This window comes from Micromys minutus, assembly GCF_963924665.1.
Source record: "Micromys minutus genome assembly, chromosome: 30".
In the NCBI taxonomy this organism is placed as follows: Eukaryota; Metazoa; Chordata; class Mammalia; order Rodentia; family Muridae; genus Micromys; species Micromys minutus.
In genome coordinates, this window is record NC_137965.1 from 18,773,337 (window position 1) to 18,794,203 (window position 20,867).

At 41.7% G+C, this 20,867-nt stretch overlaps 1 protein-coding gene across 2 annotated transcripts in view; it reads left to right on the plus strand.

Moving 5' to 3' along the window:
* TULP4 (TUB like protein 4) overlaps window positions 1-20,867 on the plus strand; it is a 123,535-nt gene that overhangs the window by 57,768 nt on the left and 44,900 nt on the right. For both annotated transcript variants that reach the window (XM_080941759.1, XM_080941760.1), the window contains exons 3-4: window positions 7,058-7,186; window positions 14,111-14,272. In XM_080941759.1, coding sequence (XP_080797885.1) covers window positions 7,058-7,186; window positions 14,111-14,272 — 291 coding nt within the window. The remainder of the gene's footprint in view (window positions 1-7,057; window positions 7,187-14,110; window positions 14,273-20,867) is intronic.

Below are 20,867 nucleotides of genomic sequence, written 5' to 3' on the forward strand. Positions count from 1 at the left end.
AAGCACTGGGTATGCATGTGGTATACAGACATACATGCAGGCAAAATACTCGTGAACAAAAGCAGTGAAATACACTCGTTATTGATGGTAGGTTTATGATTCTCTTTGGGTTGCTATTAACAAAATACCTGAAGCTAGGTAGGTTATGAGAAAAAGATTTTTTTTTTTTCTGGACATCTGTGAGCAGTTGTCAGTACCTGCTCAGCTTCTGGTGAGGCTGTTAGGATTGTTCAGTTTGTGATGGAGAAGCAGAAAAAGCAAACCAGCCTGGGCAGAAACTCGGTGTGTAGAAAAAGTGGAGGAGAGGTACTGAAACGGCTTTCTCAGGAGCTACTTTCACCATTCCCAGCTCATACCAGAAGACAGCATTCACTCTGACAGAATTTCCAGTCCCTTTAAGACAGCACCCATGCTCTGTAGCCTCTTTGAGGGCCACATTCCAACATGAACTTTGATAGGGCCAATCTGCCTGCAGCTTGGTGCTCTGCAGATGAAGTGTGATGGTATTTTATATCAACACCTGGATGGACTAGGCATTTCTCCTCATGGAGATCAAGATGTCAGACAGCCTGAAATAGTGGGTGTCCATACAGATCTGAATGTGTTTTGTATTTCTAGGGTTTAGGTTTTTTGTTGTTGTTGTTGTTGTTGTTGTTTTATTTTCTTACCTCAAAACTTTTCTTTGACACGTAATACCTACACAATTTTACTTAATGGGAATGTTCTATGGTTTGATGTTTTTACACTTTTCCTAGTTCTCCTGGATCTGATTTGAGAAAAATCACAGGATCATGGGCTCTTGTTTTAGACCATCAGACTTCACATATGGCTCCACCACTGAGTTAAGACTTCAAATTATGTATGCCTTAATTTTTGTATCACTAAAAGCAAGGTAAATTGTAATTTTTATTATTGGAGAACTCTATGCAATTAAATGAGAAAATGTATATAGTGCTGTTAATAGAGAATCAAGCAAAGTATTGGCAACCAATGCATGGTAGCTGTGGTTACTATTGCTACAGTAGTCCCTGTCACATGACAGCCAGAGCCTAGGTCCCTTTCTGTTTGTCCTTATCTGTCCTTAACATCCCTTGAGTGGTTTTGGCTAGAGTCATTCTTGATTGAAGCAGTCAGTCATACAGTGAATTTACATAGAACTTAATCTGTCCATGTTCTTTGGGCCAGATTCCATTTGAATAAACCCAGTTCATCCTATAATGAGCAACTTGTGTTTTTATTTCAAGTGCAGTTTTTTAAAGGGCAGAGTGAAGGAAGGGATGTACTCAGAATTGATGAATATGAAATCAGTCTTCCAAAACTACAGTGAAGTATAATTTAGCTGTTTCTGATTTATATGTAATTGTATATAATTTTAAAGATTTGTTTTATTTATATGAGTACACTGTAGCTGTTTTCAGACACACCAGAAGAGGGCATTGGATCTCATTAGAGATGGCTGTGAGACACTATGTGGGTCGCTGGGAAGTAGAAGAGCAGTCAGTGCTCTTAACTGCTGAGCTATCTCTCCAGCCCTATAGGTAATTATATAAAGATGGCATTTCACACTTTGTTTTGACTAATCATCTTGTCTTACTCTTCACCCTGTGCTTCGTTTTCTTCCCCCACCACTTGCATTCTTCCATTCCTAGTAGCTCTCTTTCTGCTTTCATGGCGCATGAATTCAGTTACCTTAACCCCTGCCTCCTTAAAACCCTTTTCATTATGGTCTCGGGCCTAGTTTCATGACCCGTCCTCACACACACTCAAGCCCACATACATTTTAAAAAAATAAAACAAAAGCTGGTATTTACTTATGAAAGTTTTTGCCTTTTTTTGTGTAGAACTTTCTTGGATATAATAATTTGAGATTCATTTTTTTTCTCTAGCGTTTTAGATTTCCTTTTTCTTTGCAACTGAATGAGGCTTCAGAGTGTGTGCCATGTTTTCATGGTCCGTTCCATCTGCTTATGGACATCTAGGCTGACTCCATTCCCTTGCTACTGAGAACAGAGCATCAGGAAACATGGAAAGAACTCCCTGCACAGCATAGTTCAGAGAACAGCTCGCAGAAGCCAGTTCTCTTCTATGTGCATGTCAGGGATCAAGCTTGGGTCAGCGGGTTTTGCAGCAGGTTCTTTACCAGCTGAGACCTCTTGCTGGCCAGTGGTTTTTGCAGTTTAAAAACTGATGCTTAGTTTCTATACTAAACCTCTGCTTGAAGTATAGCTGCAAAAGACTTTCTCTGTTCTGAAGTATTCACTCTGCTGATCTCTGTTTAACATGTAGAAGCTTTTTACTGTCATGAATTCTCTCATTTGTCAGTTTTTGGGTTACTTCCTATGTTGGAGTTCTAGTCAGAATATTCTTGCTTATGTCTATATCTTGAAGTGTTTCCTCTAGTAGTTTCAACATTTCAGGTTTTACATTCTGTCTTTGATGCGTTTGAATTGATTCTTATACAAGGTAAGAGATGCGAATCTACCTTATTCTTCTGCAGCTGGATATCAAGTTTAGCCAGCACTGTTTGTTGAATAGACTTCTTTTTTTCCAGTGTATACCTTTGACATCTTTGTCAAAAGTTAGGTTGCTGTTACTGTTGGCGTTTATTTTGGGGTCTTTCTGTTTCATTGGTCTACATACCCGTTTGTCTCTGAAGCTCTGTAGTATAATCTGTGGTCAGGTTATGTGATACCTTTGAGGTTGTTCTTTCTGATTAGAACTTGGGCTACTGATGGATTTTGTGTTGCTGTATAGATGTTTGTTGTTGTTGTTTTTAAGTTCTGTGAAGAATGTTAGTGGAACTTTGATGGGATTTACATGGAATGTGCCAGTTTCTTTTGTTAATATAGCCATTTTCATGATATTAGTTATTTTGTCTTGTGCAGTTCAACTTGCACTTGTTTCACTTAATAAATTGTAGAGTTAGATTAGTTAATTGGGTGATGATCATTACAGGATTGTTATAAAGGCTGTTTTTTTTTTTAATTTTTGTTGAAATTATGTTCTTTTTAGATTGAAGGAAATGTTCCTGAACATTGGTAATGTGATTGCTCACTGGAGTAATTTCCTGTTTGTACATCCCCACCATTCTGAAGGGTGCTACCTCAGAAGCCGAGCATCAACGCTAATTGGCACTTACTTTGCTTTCCCTAGAAGTAATTCTAGTTAGAGGATGAAGTAGCATGCTTGCTCCTTGGCTTAGAGTCCAGATATGCTTCCAGAGGTCCTGTCCTGTGCTTTCCATCTGACTTTAATAACTTTCAATAAATATTTGTTGGCTGCCATGCTATAAAATGATAGGCTGCATCTTATATGAGACGGCATAGGTTTTCTTTTTGAATACTGAAAAGCAGGAATTAAAACCAAGCCCACTCTTTTTTTCTTCTAACAGATGAATGTAGCCTTCAGCTAAACCCCTAGCTGGGGGAAGCCTTTGGTGTACAGACTGAATTAATCCTGTTCCCTCTCTTTAGAAGGGCAGGAAACGCAGTGGCTAGAAGGCCTAGGTGGATCTGTAGCACCTTCCTACATGATCTGGGCAACTGCGATCCCAGCTGACCCTGTCTGGTAACTCCTCGACATTCCGGTGTGTCCGAGCATTGCCAAGTGGGCTGGCAGGCTTCAGAGAACAGGAAATAAGCTGCTGGGAGATAGGGCAGGCAGCTGTGCATTGCAGACAGGAGAGGAAATGAGAAGGAACCAGCCAAGCAAACATTAGCCAGTCTACTTCATTTTTAAATCAAGAAGCAATAGAAAGGCTTCTGCTTCCAGTTCTGAGTTATCCACCTACTCAGTTGTGCCAGTTAAAACTTGGGGTGAAGAAGCATGCTTGGACCACATTTCCAATTACTGCTGCATCTCAATTCAGAATTCTAGAAGGACGAAACTGAGTCAGAATTGTTTACCCAACAGTAGCAACTGTGTTATCTTAAAATGAAAAAAATCTTGGGGCTGTAGAGATGGTTCAGTGGTTAATAGCACTGACTGCTCTTCCAGAGATACTGAGTTCAATTCCCAGCAACCACATGGTGGCTCACAACCATCTCATTCCCTGTTCTGGGGTGTGTGTGTGTGTGTGTGTGTCTGTGTGTGTCTGTGTGTGTGTGTGTTAACATTTTTTAAAAAGATAAATCTTACTTTAACATTAGATAATTTACACACGTTTGCCTCTGCTCTATTGTTTGTGTTGTTCTGTGACTGTAGATTATCTCCACAGAGGTGATTTCTTGATGGTAACTAGATATGTTACACAGGGCAGTGGCCACTAGTGGTAAACACATGCATTTTGTAGACAGCCTTACAGTAGATGAGCGCTCACTATGTTCACCTAGGGAAATAATTTAAAAACTGACCATTTGTGACTGTGGTGCTCCTGTTTATCACATTCTGTTCCTTGGTAGCCACTCTGAAATGGTTGTGGGCCCCGGGAGTAAAGCTTGTCAACTAGAGACTAGCTTATAACCCACATAGTTGTGTATTGCAGTGCTCAGGCCAAATCACTGTCAGATCTGAAATAATTTTGGCTTTATTTATTAACTGTTAGGAAATTCTATGCATTCAGATGTCACTTAAGTTGTTGATTTTTTTTTAATTAAATCAATTTAAAAAAACAAGCAAACTAGATATACATGAATGAATCTTACTTTGTTACTCTCTTATCCGTACCTGTGATGGTTCCCTCCTCTGTGCAGTGTGTTGAGCAGTGTTTTGTATCTGTTTGACAAACCAACTCTTTGGGGCTAAAGATGCCTTAATTTATTTCTTTGGCATCTAACAGTGTTTTGTTCATCTTAAACATACAGGCAGTATTTATTGTTGTTAAAATGCCTTTGGAAGTTTGAAATAATTTTAATACTTTTAAAGTTCAAAGATATAATTTAATAATGATTAAAGCTTCCAATTACATATTATTTTAGAATACACTAAAAATAGCTGGTCATTTGAAGATGTTCTCAGCAGCACAGATCCTGCATTATAACCGTAGCACGTTATGACAGTGGCAATCACGCAGAGCTGGCCACAACTAGTCTCAGGACAGGACATGGCTGGGTGGGGCTACATGGGGAGTTGTTATGTCTGCATCCTTGGAAGTTGACTGTAACCTGGTAAGCCATCAACTGGGTTAGATTAAAGGTTGCCAGGGTTCAAAAGTTGACAGTGTGATGGCTTCCTTTGTTTCTGTTAGTGAGGGAAAGATGCTGTAATACTCTTATCCTCTGAAAAATTTCTGAAGTAAGTAAACTATGCTCAGCTCAAGGCACAGTGAAGTCAGACAACCTCCAGATCAGGTGTACCCGATGCATAGTATTGGGAGGAGGAGGTTCTTTAGCCTTGGGTTACTTCTGCTGTAGAACCTACATTAGAACTTGGGAACCACTTAGAGCTGTGCTACCTTGTAGTGAGTTTGTTAAACAGAATGCTAGAGAGAAAGAAGTGTTCACGTTTCGATTAACTGGAATGATCTTACAGATCAGTGACAGTCCTCTACTGACATACAACACTTCTGACATCCCTGTGTCTGTGGGTAGTCTAGGCTCCAAGCTTAACTTTGAGCACACTAAGGTAGAAGTGACCCATAGCTTCCCCCTGAATATTAGGCACATCGAATAAGTGTAGCCATGATGCCGAGTTCATCTCAGTCACCAGGATAAGGCAGGTGACAAGAGACTTAGGGGACACTCATAGCGGTGAACCTTGAGATACTAGTTTCATGGCTCAGATTCCTGAGAGTAGGCGGGTACTAACTGTTGCATAGGTGTTCCTGATACTTTTAATTGGGGCTCCCTGACCTGCCAAGTGTTTATTACACAGATTCACGAACCACCTGAAAGACTCATCCCTTTAAAAAAATGTATTTCTGTATGTTTTTGATAAGGAGGGCACACATGTATGGGAGTCAGAGGGAAGATTTGTGTGGTTGGTTCTCTCTATATGCCCTTTACTCAGGTTGCAGGGATCAAACTTCAGTTGCCAGGCTTGAAATAAGCATCTTTACCCACTGACCCATCTTGCTGTCCCCAGGCTTTCTACCTTTTAGATTAAAAGGTTATTTATAACAGAGAGATGAAAGTATTTTTTCTAGACTTAGAAAAAAATTTAAGTTTTTTTCTAATTAAAATATTAGTAGTCTATATTAATTTTATAAAAGAAGTTAAGTTCCCATACTCATAAAACAGAAGCTGTTTCAGAAACTGTTCTATTGCCACGAAGAGATACCACAACCAAGGCAACCATTATAAAAGAAAGTGCTTAATTTGGGGCTTGCTTATGGCTTCAGAGACTTAGCCTATTGTCCTCATCATGGTGAGGAAGATGGAACCAGTGCAATACCTAATCAGTAGGCAGACAGAGCAGCACTGGGCCTGGCATGGGATTTTAAAGCCTCACATTCCACCTCCAGTGACACATGTCCTCTGACAAGGCCATATCTACTTCAAAAGGCATCATGTCTCCCTGTCCTACTAATCTTCTCAAACAGTGTCATGCCTTGGTGACTAAGCATCAAATACGTGAGCCTACAGGGGTTGTTCTCATTCAAGTACCTCACGAAGCTTATACCTTCGTATTTTTCTTTCAGATAAAGCAAAAGCAACTTAAATCTTTCAACTGTGTTTTTTTGACATTTGCTCTGTTTAGATGCTGAGCTGTTCAGAAATAAGATAGTTCAGAAAAGACAGAAAATTAAGACTCATCTTTTTTTTTTCCTGTACTAAAGAAATTTTAAAATTGAGATTTTTGTGAAAGTCATTTCTCCACAGCACAAGACCAGCAAACAAGAAGTCTTTGCACACCTGTGGGAGCAGGTGCTAGGTTCAGGTGGGGACTCTGTTTTCAATCAGTGTACATAGTTCATTGTTTGTCCAGGTGTCTGCTGTCTTCTAGAAGATGCCAAGTGTGTCTGGATGGATTCATATGGGATTCACCTAGTCCCCCCACTGATCCCACAGTCTCTCCCATCCTTTTCCAATTTCATTTTGGGTCCTGAATGAATACTTTATTGAAATGAAGTTAACCAGTGTTTTTCTTGATTGTGGTTAACATCTTCTTCTTTTTCTAGGTTGTACTGGTGAGATGGAATGAGCCATACCAGAAACTGGCCACATGTGATGCAGATGGAGGCATCTTTGTGTGGATTCAGTATGAAGGCAGGTGGTCTGTGGAACTGGTCAATGACCGTGGGGCTCAGGTGAGTGGGTGGCAGGCCTCTTCCAATAAAACACTCTGCTTGGAGGTCACCTTGCTGAGTCCCAGAGCAAATGGAGTAGCCTTGGTCCGCACTAAAACTTTTTTGTGTGAATGAAGTAAAGGAGCAGTAAGTTAGATCTGTCTCTAAAGAAAGCTTTTCCTGAGAAGGGAAAAAAGTAGGTCTGGCCTTTTGGGGAAGAATTGTGTCATGAGTGATGAGATTTGATGTTTCAAAAGCCCACTTAATTTTATCCTAATTTGTATGTTAAGAGAGAGACCCTGGGCTTGGCATGGATTTTTAAATCCTCAAGGTTCCCCCCTCCCCACAATGACAAACTCCTCTACTAAGGCCACACTTTTTTTTTGATCCTTTCAAATGGTGTCACTCCCTGGTGACTAAGCATTGAAATATATGAATCTGTGGGGACCATTTTTATTCAAGCCACCATAGCGTATGTGCATGTCTTCTGCTCTGTCTTTCCCAGTAATGATTTAAAGTGCTTGCCATTCCAATTCTAAAGGCACAGCTCATCCCATCAGTAGGGCTTTCCAGTTAGAAAAGAGTCCTGTGGAGACTGTAGGGTGGGTCAGTGGTTAGGGTGCTTGCTTGTCTTGCAGAAGACTTGAGTAGGTGACTCACAACCATCTGTGTAACTCCAGTTCTAGGAGATCTAATACTCTTATTTGGTCTCTGTGAGCACTTAACATGCATACATACTTGCAGGCAAAAAACTGACACATTAAAAACAACAATCCTCTACTTTAGCTAGATGGATAATTACAGCACCGAAGAGACCCAATAAACAACTTTAGAAAGGGATCTATCTCACAGAATTTATGAAGAGTTGCTACCTCCACACCCGACACTTACATTGGGGAAGTCATATGGCTACTGTTTTGACACCAAGGCTTTATTCTGGGGTCTCTGAGGCAGTACTCTGTGAGAATCTGCAGGACACATGAAGTGACATTAAGCAGTGTTTTAGAAACTTTTCATTTATGCTTTGATTCAATTCTCAGTAACCCCAGAGAGGTCATTACTGTCACCTTATTATAGATGTGAAAACAGGTACCCAGAACTACCTTGAATTCAGAAGTCAAGGGCTGAGCTCTGACCTATGCTGTCTGTCTGCATAGCTCATGCTCTTCTTTGGCCTTGCAGAGCAACATGATTTTGCAGACTGCTGCAGTTGTAGTTTTCCTTCAAAAAAGCCGATTAGTGTTACAGGGCAGGTACCATTCCTTCTTTCCTCACTCTGAGACATGATGGAAGCAGATGTGGCTTTATCAGGGTCAGGGGATCCCATTATGCTTAACCTACTAAATGAAAACTTCACACAAAAAAAGAATGCTCTGTTTTTATGAAGTCAGTACTGACATCCTGTGAGACCTTTGACCTAATCAGTCCTGACAATAATATCTTAATGCCTTGGAATTTTATGTCACCTGGGTGGTCTATTTTTCAAACGTGAAAAGCTTACAACTTAAGTATTAGGTGAGGACAGAGCAGATGATGACGGCCCAGTAAACTAGAAATGTACAGTTAGGGAAATAGTTAAAATCGTGCAAACCTCCCTCAGCAGCTCTATGTGAACAAAAATTGCCTCTGGCGAGTGTCCTTAAACACAAAATAGGAGGAGAGCCAGACAGCCTCACACTGGAGGGTAGGGGATGGCAGGCAAGCCAGATCAGTTCAGGTCAAGTTCTGCAGCAGGAGTTGTTGGTGTGTTTTCCTAAGACTAAAGACATAGTATATCAGAGAGGAGCTGAAGATGACGATGTGTGGCCAAACTGACTGAGAACAGAGAAGAACAATAAGTCTCTCCACTTGGTGAGTCGACTCCAAGGGGCATACAGAGACCAGCACAGGCGTGAGCACAGAAGCACCTCAGAAGGCACTAATTGGTCATGGAGCTACTGCTCCAACAGCTGCCTGTATGCTACCATGTGACCCCAGTTAAATGCTTCCCTTCATAGGACTGGCCTTGGTCATAATGACTAAGACATGCCATTAAGTGCCTTTATTTCATTTGGTTTTCTCTTATGCTTCACAGGGACTTTATTCTAAAAATTTGCTGTTCTCAGTTAATAGAAGAGAAAAAAATCCAGGTCGAGGTGTTCAATAACCCAAGGAGGTGTTAAATTGAGAAGTTAAACTCCATTTTCCATCTAAAACATTCTGCCATACTGTTTCTAGACAAAAGAAAAAAATGACCCAGACTGAAAAAACAAAAGAAAACAAAAACCCCTCTAAACTAACCTATTTCTCTTTGGCAAAAAATCCATGTGTTGATATTATATCCCCAGCTGCCCAGACTTTATTATTGTTTGAAAGGTACGTCCTACCAGCCAAGCAGCAGTACCACCACATGGGCGCCCCTGCAAAGACCCACACAATCCGACCCCCGTTACCATCTGGCAGCTCTGTAACTGGTGCACCTGTTACATCAGTCCACGTCTTTCTTTTCTATAGTTTAGGGCTCATGACAGACTCAGGAAAGGTAGAATCCTGGGGACAAGTGAGCTGATATGTACCACAAAACTTCTGGTGGCACTCAGAGTTCACAGGGCCTGTGTCTGCAGTTGCTGTCACAGTAATTACTATAACTTGGACACAGTTGCAGTTTTTCTCTTCTTTGGCTGTTCAGAACTGGTTCCTCAAACCATAGAACCTATTGAGCTGTTGCTATTATTAAATACTGACATTTGGGAGAGTCTTGTTTGCTTTTGATAATGTTAGCATTAAATCTCACTCTAGTTTTAAACCATCCACACACAGATTATGCTGACTACTGATTGAGGCAGTGTGTACCTAGTACACCTGGAAAGTGTCTGGTGGAAAGATCACCTCTGCAGCTTAGAAAAGGAGCACCCTTGAAGCCAGTTCAAAGACAAGCACTGCTGTTTTAGGTGGAGCAATCCCTACTTAGAGCGTGCAGTTTGTTGTCACAAGTAATGGAGCATTTGACTAAAGCTAAGTAATGTCCTAGCAGGTTCTTTTTCAGGAAACTATCACTAGGCCATTATGTGAAAGTGGGTGTGGGACAGTGGGTGCATTCTTTTACAGTGTGAGTCACCGAGGATGGCTGTGCCAGGCACATCATCTGAGAGGGTCTGGTGAAAAGCTGCTTCAGACAGTAGTGTGGCCAAAATGCTGCTCAGCTTCACGTAATCTGAGAGCTCTCTAGTAGAGTGAGGTTGGCGTCTCTGCAATTCTGAAACAGCCCCAAAACAAGTGTCTGCTGTTCTCTCCTAGCATTTAGTACTTGCTTTTCATTTTTGTTTCTCCAGTGTGGGGAGAGGAAGGGAGACAGACAGACAGGCATACTCGTGTGCGTGCGCGTGCGCGCGCGCGCACACACACACACACACACACTACCACACACAGTAGTGGTGGTAGTAAGTTAGAGTTGCTGAGAGTTGACTCATTGAGGTACACTCTTAGCCCTTGGCTCTTTCAGACAGAGCCTCCCTAAGTATTGTATAGCTTCTGCTGACTTGAACTCATGATCTTTCTACTTCTGCTTAGCAGATACCATGCATTCTTATCTCCTTGTGCTAAAGTAGGAAACTCAGTCAGTTCATTTGAACACCCTATATAACCTTTTTTTTTTTGTGAGATTACCAGTAGTTTCTGTTCCTTTGGGTGTGGGGATAACACCCACAAAGCACAGGAAGCAAAAGCAAAAATAAAGAGGATTGTATGAAATTAGAAAGCTTTATATGGCAAAGGAAATGATAGTCTTTTGAATGAGAAATGTTTGCAAACTATACATCTGACAAGAGGTAATATTTAAAACCACAATGAATACAACTGCAAACAAACAAACAAAAAAAGTGGACAATAGACCTAAGTAAATATTTCTCAGAAGAAAACATACAGTAGATATCAGGTGTATGAAGAAATGTTCAAAATTAGTAATACCATGGAAATGCACATCACAGCCACAGTAAAATGCTGTCTCCTGATGAGGAGTCTACTGTCAGAGACAGGTTGGTACTAGTGAGAACAGGCATACTGTACTGTCTAAAACCAGCTTGACAACACAGCACAGACTAGAGTCATCGGAAAAGAGGAAACCTTAATTGAGAAGACACCTCCATAAGATCCAGCTGTAGGACATTTTTAATTGGTGAACAGTAGGAGAGGGTCAATCTCATTGTGTTTGGTGCCATTCCTGGGCTGGCAGTCCTGGGTTCTGTAAGATAGCAGTTTTCATAACCAAGTTCGCCAACGTTCTACACTGTGTCCCTGTGGCACGGTACACACGAAGGACAGAGTACAGAGTCTGCTTTATAAGATTGTTTCTGCAGCAGAAGTTTGCCTGTGGAATAAGAACACTTGAGTTTGTAACATAAGGCAGTCTCGGATTTGAGTGCAGATGCTTCAGGCAGCGTGCACTGTAGCACACGGCATGACTGTGGCTCTGCACAGTTCAGGCATGTATATTACATGTACAGAACCAAGGCTACAGTGAAGTCTTGCCATGCAGCATAGGCAGGCTCTGGCAGGAATACTCGGGGCCTGTTATGCGTCTAATTTGGGATTAAATTTTGGTCATTGCATACTCAGAAACCTTGTATTTCTGCCAGAAAGTTTACAAGTCTTATATTCTGTTATGTGACCACATATGGGATTATGAGTCAGTTTAAGATACTGAGCAGAGTGATTATAAATAACAATGTGTTGTTTGTTGTTATTGCCACCGCAACAACACACAACAACTAGAAGAGGACTTTCCGTCTTTTCAGTACAATGTTAAAGGAGCAGACACGGGGAAGGAGGGCTAGAGACAGACATGCAGAAGGAAGGGTTGCTGCTATCCCTGAGATGCTTCATTGGCTGTGTGATGCCGCCGCCGCTGCTGCTTCTCCTTGCTCTTGTTCTCTTCCTCCTCCTCCTCCATTCTTTTAATAACCATTTCATGATACATAATCTAAGTAGATGTAAATAATAGCATGATCTCTGGGGAAAGTGTTACATTCACTGCTCAGTATACTGTCTGTGGAAACTGGATCATGGAAATGGATGGACATGATGTGAAGCCAAAATTCTGAGTTTTCTACAGAAGCATCCTTCACCGGTGACTTGTGGCAGCTGTTGAGGGCCTGTCCCTCCAGTCAGTGCCCCTCAGTGCCATTGTTACTATAGACACTTCCTGGCCAGTGTATGCCACAGCCATGATGAAACAGAGGTGAAAGTACTTTTTCTTTGCTGTTTTGCTTATTTTCTTGTTTCTCGAAATGGGATATATATTTAACAATGTCACAATTTTAAAACAATATTTTCAAGTATATGAAATAGTAAAGATTATAATTAGTGGTTTTATATGTGAGAGAGAAGAGTTAAAAAGAAACTAAAACGTAAATTAAGGTAGTAGAGACAGAACCAAATAGAGCAGAGAACAAAATAAATATTAATGGACTAAGTTCAATTAAAAGATGATTCGACGGATTTTCTATATAAAATTTTGGATAGGGGCCTAGAGATGATGTAGTTGGTAAAGCGCTTCACATGAAAGACAAGAACCTCGGTTTTATCTTTGGCACCAATTTTACTAAATCCCAGTGATTGGGGCATGGTGGTTAGCTCTTATAATATGTCAGCACTTTCAGAAGCCAGACCAAGAGGGTTGGCACAAGTTTAGATGCAACAGGCTGGTCTGCATATGCCAGCATAGCTTTGTAAGCTCTGTCTCAAACAGACTCCCCAAATCCCTGCATATCAGAAAAATATTAAGTATATGTTCAATAGCTTCTAGTCTATGAATAAATTATTGAACATTTCTCAATTCCTGTTTCTGCAGACAGTGGTGGCACACATGTACACATTTAATCCCAGTCAGGCAGATCTCTGTCTACGTAGTGAGTTCTAGGGTAGCCAAGACTACACAGAGAAACCCTGTTTCAGAGGAAAAAAAAAAGGGGGGGGGGAGAGAAGGAAGGAAGGAAAGATAGGGGGCTGGAGTGATGGCTCTGTGGTCACCAGATTCAGAGAACCTTTGTTTAGTCCCCAGTGTCCATCCACAACAGGCAATTCACAATTCCCTGTGATGCCAGAGCCAGGGGCTGGTGCTTTTTTCCAGCTTTTATACACACACCCTCATGTGGACACACATGTGCACATAACCAGTAGAAATAACGAATAGAAGAAGTATCTTTTAAAGTCCTGTATCTGCAGATTGTAAAGACATGGGTAAATGATTAAAGTCAAAAGATGAAAGAAACATCCTACCTTTCCCCGCCACAGTAGGAATCAAGATGTTTGTTCAGTGCTCTACTACTAAAGTACACTGTAGGCCAGCTAGGTTTCTGTCCCTTCACTCTGATCAGAGGATTATGCTCTAGCATTGCCAGGGAAGTAGAGGAGGCTTTACTGCTCAGTAAATGAGCAGCAGATGGTGATGGAGAGAAACCTGTTACTAACCGTAAGTAGGAGTCTGGAAGAGGCAAGAGCTAAGTAAGATTCTCAGTTCTGTCCTCTGTGCCTTAGCTTCTTTGTAGATGGAATAATGACACGGCCTTGGATTGCTGTCCTGGGACTTAGTGCATTAGAGCACTCAAGAGCCCTGTAACAGCGCTGGCCCACAGTTTATGCCGTAATGTCACTGTTGGGGGGGGTGGTATTTGGTTTGGGTTTTGTTTTTGTTTTGATGGGGGTTGGTTGGCTTTGTTTGTTTGGATTTTAAGACAAGGCCTTATTTTGAATCTAATGTTGACCTGGCACTTACTGTAATAGCCTGCACTTCCAGAAAGTACAGGAAAGTACCACCATCTCTGACTGCTGTAGCTTTCTTCCCCTTTTACATTGTCAACTTTAGCCCATCTTGATCTTAAACAAAAATTTGAATTAATGAACATACCCTCGGCTCTGATGAAGGTGCTTTCCCTTTCATGCTGTATTCTGACCCTTTCTGTCTTCCAGGTGAGTGATTTCACATGGAGCCATGATGGGACTCAAGCTCTTATTTCATATCGAGATGGGTTTGTCCTGGTTGGCTCTGTCAGTGGACAAAGACACTGGTCATCTGAAATCAACTTGGAGAGCCAGATCACATGTGGTATATGGACTCCTGATGACCAGCAGGTAATGTTTCTGAAATGTCACTGTGCACTGTTACCTTCGAGGGCTGAGGAGGAGGCAGGAGGGGACAGATACAAAGCTCTTGCAGAATCACACAGCACTGAGGACACTGCTCGCTGGTAGAAAGACTTGTTGAGTATGCTCAAAGCGAGTTCCAGTTCCAGCACTGATATAAAAAAGTAAAATAGGAAAACTGTCAAAGTGAAAATTAAAACAAAATTCTATGTGGTAAACATTCAGTTAATGCTTTAATTACATAAAATGTTCATATATATCAATTTTAGAAATCCAAATAAACCGCTAGTTGATCAATAGGTAACAGAAAAAGAAGTTCAACTAATAATCATACTGTGACAAGTCTCCTGCAGGGAGTTCGGCATTTCCATAGTTGACTTCTTAGCCGCACAGTGGAATAGTACATGGTGCTGAGGTTATGAGCAGGAGGATGAACGTGCTCCCTTCACTTCTGCTCAGGGAAGCAGTCTGCTGGATTCTGTCAGAGCCTTGCTTCTGGGAGCACACCCCTGGAAAGAACAGGAGCAGGAAGATCGGTTGCAGTCTAGGTTTTGTATGTGATGGTAAAAGCAGTCTTCCTGCAGAGTAGGTGATTAAGGTATGGCTCAGTCACCACGGGAGATGCGTAGACAACAGGCCACAGATCACAGTTTTAAAAGCCGGATTTTGACAGAGCTCTTAGCCTGCATAAGGAAATCAGCATGTGAAGTGTTTCTTTATTGCTCCTATTTGATTTAATGGTTAAAAAGCATAGTTACTCATAAAATCATGTATTGATAATTTAAAAATATATACTTAACCAATTTAAACCTTTGCAAATATAAAAGGTGCTTACCAAGTAGTATTGCTTGGAAGTCTATCTTCTGTTGTTGAGCTACACTGCTTACTAAACAGTGTTTCTCATAATTTTCTAAACTGTTGCCACACGTGCATTTCATGTTTCTATCATCTTAAGTTTAAACAGGCAAATTTGTAAATTCTTAAGTTTCTTCTCTCTTCCAATAGGCTTTTTAAACTCTCTTTTCGTAATTCTGTGACGCATTAATCTTGTCTGACACTTGTCTTACTCCTCTTATCTTGTGAGGGAAGCCTGCTGGTTAGCCTCTTCTCTCCTCATCAGTTTCCTCCTGTAACAGAGGCTGTGAGTTATTCCCGAGTTCCCCCCACACTTCTGTAATGATCAGATGAGAGGATGCTTGCTCTAGCGCTGAGAATAGACTACATTCAAGTCAGCGTCTGCTTCTGAGTGCCCTAAAGGATGGAACCTGTGCAGTATCTGATGCCTGGTGTGTTCTGCCAGCCATTGTTCCCAACAGACTTCATACATACACACACACATACACACACTTGCAGTGTGACAAGTATGTGTCATACAGAAGGTGACACAGGAGGGAGAGGCGGTTCCTTCGGAACTTGGGAGATGTGAAGAGACAGAACTATGAGTTCACCTCTGCTGTACCTGGGGAATTGTTTACATGACATGTAGCACTGCATGGAACCCCCACATGCTCCCACATGCTACTGTCACTCTTTTGAATCTGTGGAAATAGTCTGAAGAAGCCAGTGGGCATGGCCATGACTGCAGACAATAAGGTTATGCTGTGTGGTAGAGGTGTTCCCAGCCAGTCTGCAACACAGCTTTCACTGCCAGGGAAGGCTCCGCATCAGTCCCTGTTTGTCGGACTTTGCAGCGGTTTACAGGACACTGAAGAGTATGGATCTGCAGATGACATTAACACAGAGATGAGAGTTGAATACTTCTTTAGGCCTGTTTGACCTGAACATGGAAAAAGGAAATTTCTTCCCTTGTGTCATAGTGGTTGTGACAAATGCCTAAGACAACCAAGGAGGGGGATTTATTGTGGTTAACAGAGGTTGCAGTCTGTCATCGTTGTATATTTTAGAGCCTTTGCTAAGACAAAATTGTTATGTGGAAGGGCAAGAAGAAACAGCTGTTTAACTTCTGGCAGCCAGAAAGCACACAGAGAGACAGGAAAGAGAAAGGTTAGTGTATGTTCCTCAAAAACATACTTCAGAGGCAACACTACTTTTAAACAGGCGACCTTCCTTAGGCTGTTCTCTTTGAAATAATTATTGGATGAAACTATTAAGTCAGATTGCTTGTTACCTAATAGTCCCAGGAAACATTGTCACAGATGTTCTGTATTACTGTCCTAGGTGCCTCCCATCCAGTCAGGTGACAAGCAGAAGGAACTCTCACGTCCTGTCTTGCCATTCTCTGATATGTCTGACATGATTTTGACATGGGATTTCCCCTTATGTTTGCAGTCAGTGACATAGCTGGTTCTGGCATTATGCATGTGATGTGGAGAGCAGGACCCCATGACTCCTATGGCCTGGGGTGGTGACTACTAACCTCCAAGTGTGTGAGGATTGGCTCCTGTGTTTCCTGTCTCCCAGAGAAGTTAACTTATGGTCAGGACAGTATTCAACAGAAACCCTTCCCCTCCACATCTTAGATAGCTCCAACTCTAAGAGGATTTGGGATATCTCCTGCCAACGTCTAAATCTCTAAGCAGTGCCTCTTTACAAGTGAGTTAAGTTAGGTTTCTTTTTTTCCTCCTATTTGTCACCTACTTTCTTCATTCCAGATTGGTGGCTTATGTTTCATTTTTGGTGAGGAGAATATGTACTGACTGAATATCAGTTGTTAACTGTGTGCACATTTGTGACTGTTTCTCAGTTTGCAGAGTTCATTTCCACCTGTGAATTCTGCTCCCCACCATGCTCCAGATGGTGTCGGTGGGATGTGGAATATTTGCTCCAGTTTGTGGTTATGAATTTGTTCAGTATAAAGAAAATTCATTTAATTTCAGCCAATAATATCTACTCTCGGTTGTCTTTTGTTTCTCTCTTCCCTTCATCCGCATACTTTTGTAGTACGTTATTGTGCACTTGTGCATGTTGACACATCAACCTTACGTAACTTACATCATTCACTTAACAGCCCCACACCCAGAAATGAGTGGTGATATCATCCATTGTCTAGGTTCATTCCCTGATTGTTAAAAACGTGGGGTGTTAGTTTTTTTTGGTTTTGTTTTTAAATGTGTATGGATGTTTTGCCTGCCTGTATGTCTGTACACCATGTGTGTACAGTTCCTTTGGAGACCAGGAATGGGCATCAGACCCTCTAGCAGTGGAGTTACAGACAGGTCTGAGCCAACATGGGTACTGGGAATTGAACCCAGGTCCTCTGAAAGAGCAGCCAGTGCCCTCACTGCTAAGCCCTTTCTCCAGCCCTAAAAAATGTGTTCGTTTTGTATGCTTTGGCATTTTTTGGAACTGTGGTCAGTTTAATTTGTGTATGCCGATTGCTGATTTGTTCCAGCGTATCACTTTCGAATGTTAGAGTCTAGAGCTCAGTGTGAGTGAGTGTGGCCCAGGAACTCAGACTCAGCTTGGTAAGTGCTGTGTTCTTGCATGGTGATGGCTGTCATGGTCACAGTACAGAGAAAGTCATAAATTAAAGTTTAAAATGGCTTAAAATGCCAGATTCTACTGAAGTGGGAAGTCTCTTTGGTAGAAACTAGACATTCTTGATAACATTGGGATTGTCGCCGTTGGGTTGTGGAAGCTAGAGCTCTGTCCCCATGTTCTAAAAAGGAGCTTGTCTGCTTGTTCTGAGAATGTTGGTCCAAACACGGGGGGGGGGGCAGTGAAATGCTACTAAGGGGTTAAAGATAGCACTGCACATCCATGGAGACCCCAATCAGTCAGTGAGCCTAGCTGAAAATAAAGTTTTTTTTGTTTTTTTTATATTTGTTTTTTTGGTTTTGTTTTCCTGAGAACTTGAATTCAGTGTTGTTCATCAATTTAGTGTGGAGAAAACCAAGTTATTTTTACAACTTGGTCTCAGTTCTTAGAGCTGAGTTTTTCAATCATTGCATTTGTTTCATGCAAGAGGTTTGTGTTGTGATAAGGGAAGGCAATCCTGTCTGGATATCGGATAGAGGACAAGGACAATGTGTATCCTCCTAGGACTGCCCTGCAGAGCACTGCAGAAGGTGTGGCTGAGCCTGCAGACACTCCGTTCTCACACTGCTGAGGCTGAAGGTCAACACTGAGACGTTAGCAGTGTGTCTGTGTCTTAGATGCGGCCAGTGCTTGCAGTGTCCTCACATGGCTTCGTGTGGACACTTGCATTCCCAGAGTCTGTCTCTTAGGACACCCACACCTGTTGAATGAGACTGTCATGTATGTTAGCCCTCATCTCAAAATAGAGTCTGTCAGTTACTTTGCTGGAAAACAGATATTGGGGGCATCTAATTCAGTTTATAACAGACTAAAATTAATTGGAAAAGAGAAGCTCATAGAAACAGCTGTGGTGTAAGCATCTTGATAAAGGGCTTGAGAGAGAAGACAGCGCACACAGAAGTAACATATGATTGACAGAAAAGTCTGTGAGTCCTCCATGGGTCCGAGGTACTGGAGCAGTGGGGTGTTTTGCAGAGCCCTGGCATGCGTTTCCACTGTGCTCTCTGGGGTTTGGGAGGACAGACCACTTGAATGTGAAAGTGCTCTGCTACACAGGCATTGAAACTGCTTCCAGGAGGTTTAAGGTCATGGCCAGCTGTTCTGCCACTTTAGATTTGTCTCCCTTCCTCAGAAGGCAGCCGGCCAGACATGCTTCATCTGTTCCCACTGACAGAAGCCTCAAAACCAAGTATGGGGAATTTAGTCTGAAAGATGAAGAATTCTGTGGTAACCATTTGTGAATGCATGCCTATAGCAACATGGGAAGGGAATCTGTGGCTCTTGATTTTCCTGAAAGAATCCCAAGAAAACAGTCCTTTGGGGCTTTCCTCTGCCATAGGGACAGGGTTCCACAAGGGCTGTGCTGTAGAAGGAAAACTTACCTAATGCATCTGGTGCTAGCTGCTTCAGACCTGTTTCCCTGAGTATAGTTCATACTTTGTAAACCCTAAAACCTTTAAAGGGAAGAATGTTTGATTCTCATATTTTTTTACACACTCTGAAAATGATTTCAGATAAAATGGGAAAAATCTAGGTGAATAAATATTTGACAGTTACTAAGACTTCACTTTTTTATTTTCCAGATTTTAGAATGTGGAGGCATGATCAGGACACATTTTTCTCAGCCCTTTCAACTTGAAAGGGTTATTTTGTCTCACTTGCTAAAAGGAGGGTTAGTACAATTCACCATCTGATCAGTGTGCTGGTGTTATCCCAAGCACCCTGAGTTTATACAATCATCTTTAAGTGACATTGAGGAAAAGCCAGGAAAGGTTCCATGTGAAATAAAAGTCACAACTATGCAAATGTTTACAGGGCTTGTAGGTGAAACGGAGCAGAGATTTAAAATGGGGTTCTCACTAGGACCTGGCACTTAGCAGATACCAAAATCAGGTCCTCCATCTGTGTGCGGCAAGCACTTTATTATTTCAGCTATCTTTCTGGGATTTTATAATTTTATTTTATTAAATATAACGATATTACAGTTAGTGTATAATTAAACATTTAAGTGCAATCTCAGTATCATCAAGATTTGTGGAGCCAAATTTGTCTCTTGTTATCATTTCCTCTCTTCGATTAAGTGCTTGAGTGTGTGTGTGTGTGTGTGTGTGTGTGTGTGTGTGTGTGTGTTGATGGCAAGTATTTATCACTGTTAGTTTTGTTTGACTTTTGAGTCAGTCTTTCTGTGTAGCTGTCGTCTGTCCTGCAGCCATGCTGGTGTGGAACACTCAGATGATTCACTTTCCTCCACCTCCTGAGCCACCATTGGTACACGTTTGTACCACCATGAGCAACTCTGCTGTGTTTTTAAAGTAACTCTCACAGTGAGTTTGAGCTCACTCGCTCTCAGTGCATCTGCGCAGGTCTCTTCAGAATGTGTGTTGCCCTCCTAACCACAGCCCGCCGAATGGCTGCAGCCGTCAGATAGGAAAGGGGTTCTATGTCTGTAGTCCCAGACAAATGACCACACAACCTTGGCTTTCTCAACTGGCGACAGCTTTGTAATCAAAAGTATCTTTCTAAGGTTTGACACACAGATGTTCTAATACCTGAAAGAGAGACACACCCTCTAATAGAAAAATGTCAAACTTGAAAAATTGAAGTATTAATGACTGTTTATTGTTTGCAGCAGACTTGTGTTCACTGTAGATAACATTCCCCTGGCTGCTTTGTAAGGACTGGCTGTCTCCACAGCTTCATTCTCACCTCCCTAGGAACTTGTAGGCTGTGAGTTCTATGCCAAAGACTCAGAAGCCACCAGGCTCAGCCCATCAGGAAAAGCAAGCGGTAGTCTCTCTCCCTTCCCTTACAAAGGCTATTGGAAGAGTTTCTTTAAAAAGACAAACAAAAGCCAAGAACTCTGAAGCTTGGTAGATGAATGCTGGTGATTCACACCTTTGTTGAAGACCTTTGCTGGTGAATAGACCGAACGTGGTGAAGAAACTGTGGTAGTTGTTGGCTCCTGACAAGAACATCTCCAGAGGGCACCTAGGCCACTGGAGACATGTGCCTCTGGCTTTGCTTCAGGATAAAGGAACTTGATTTGCACTGTGTGAATGTGCTGTGGGACTTATTCTGTAATAAA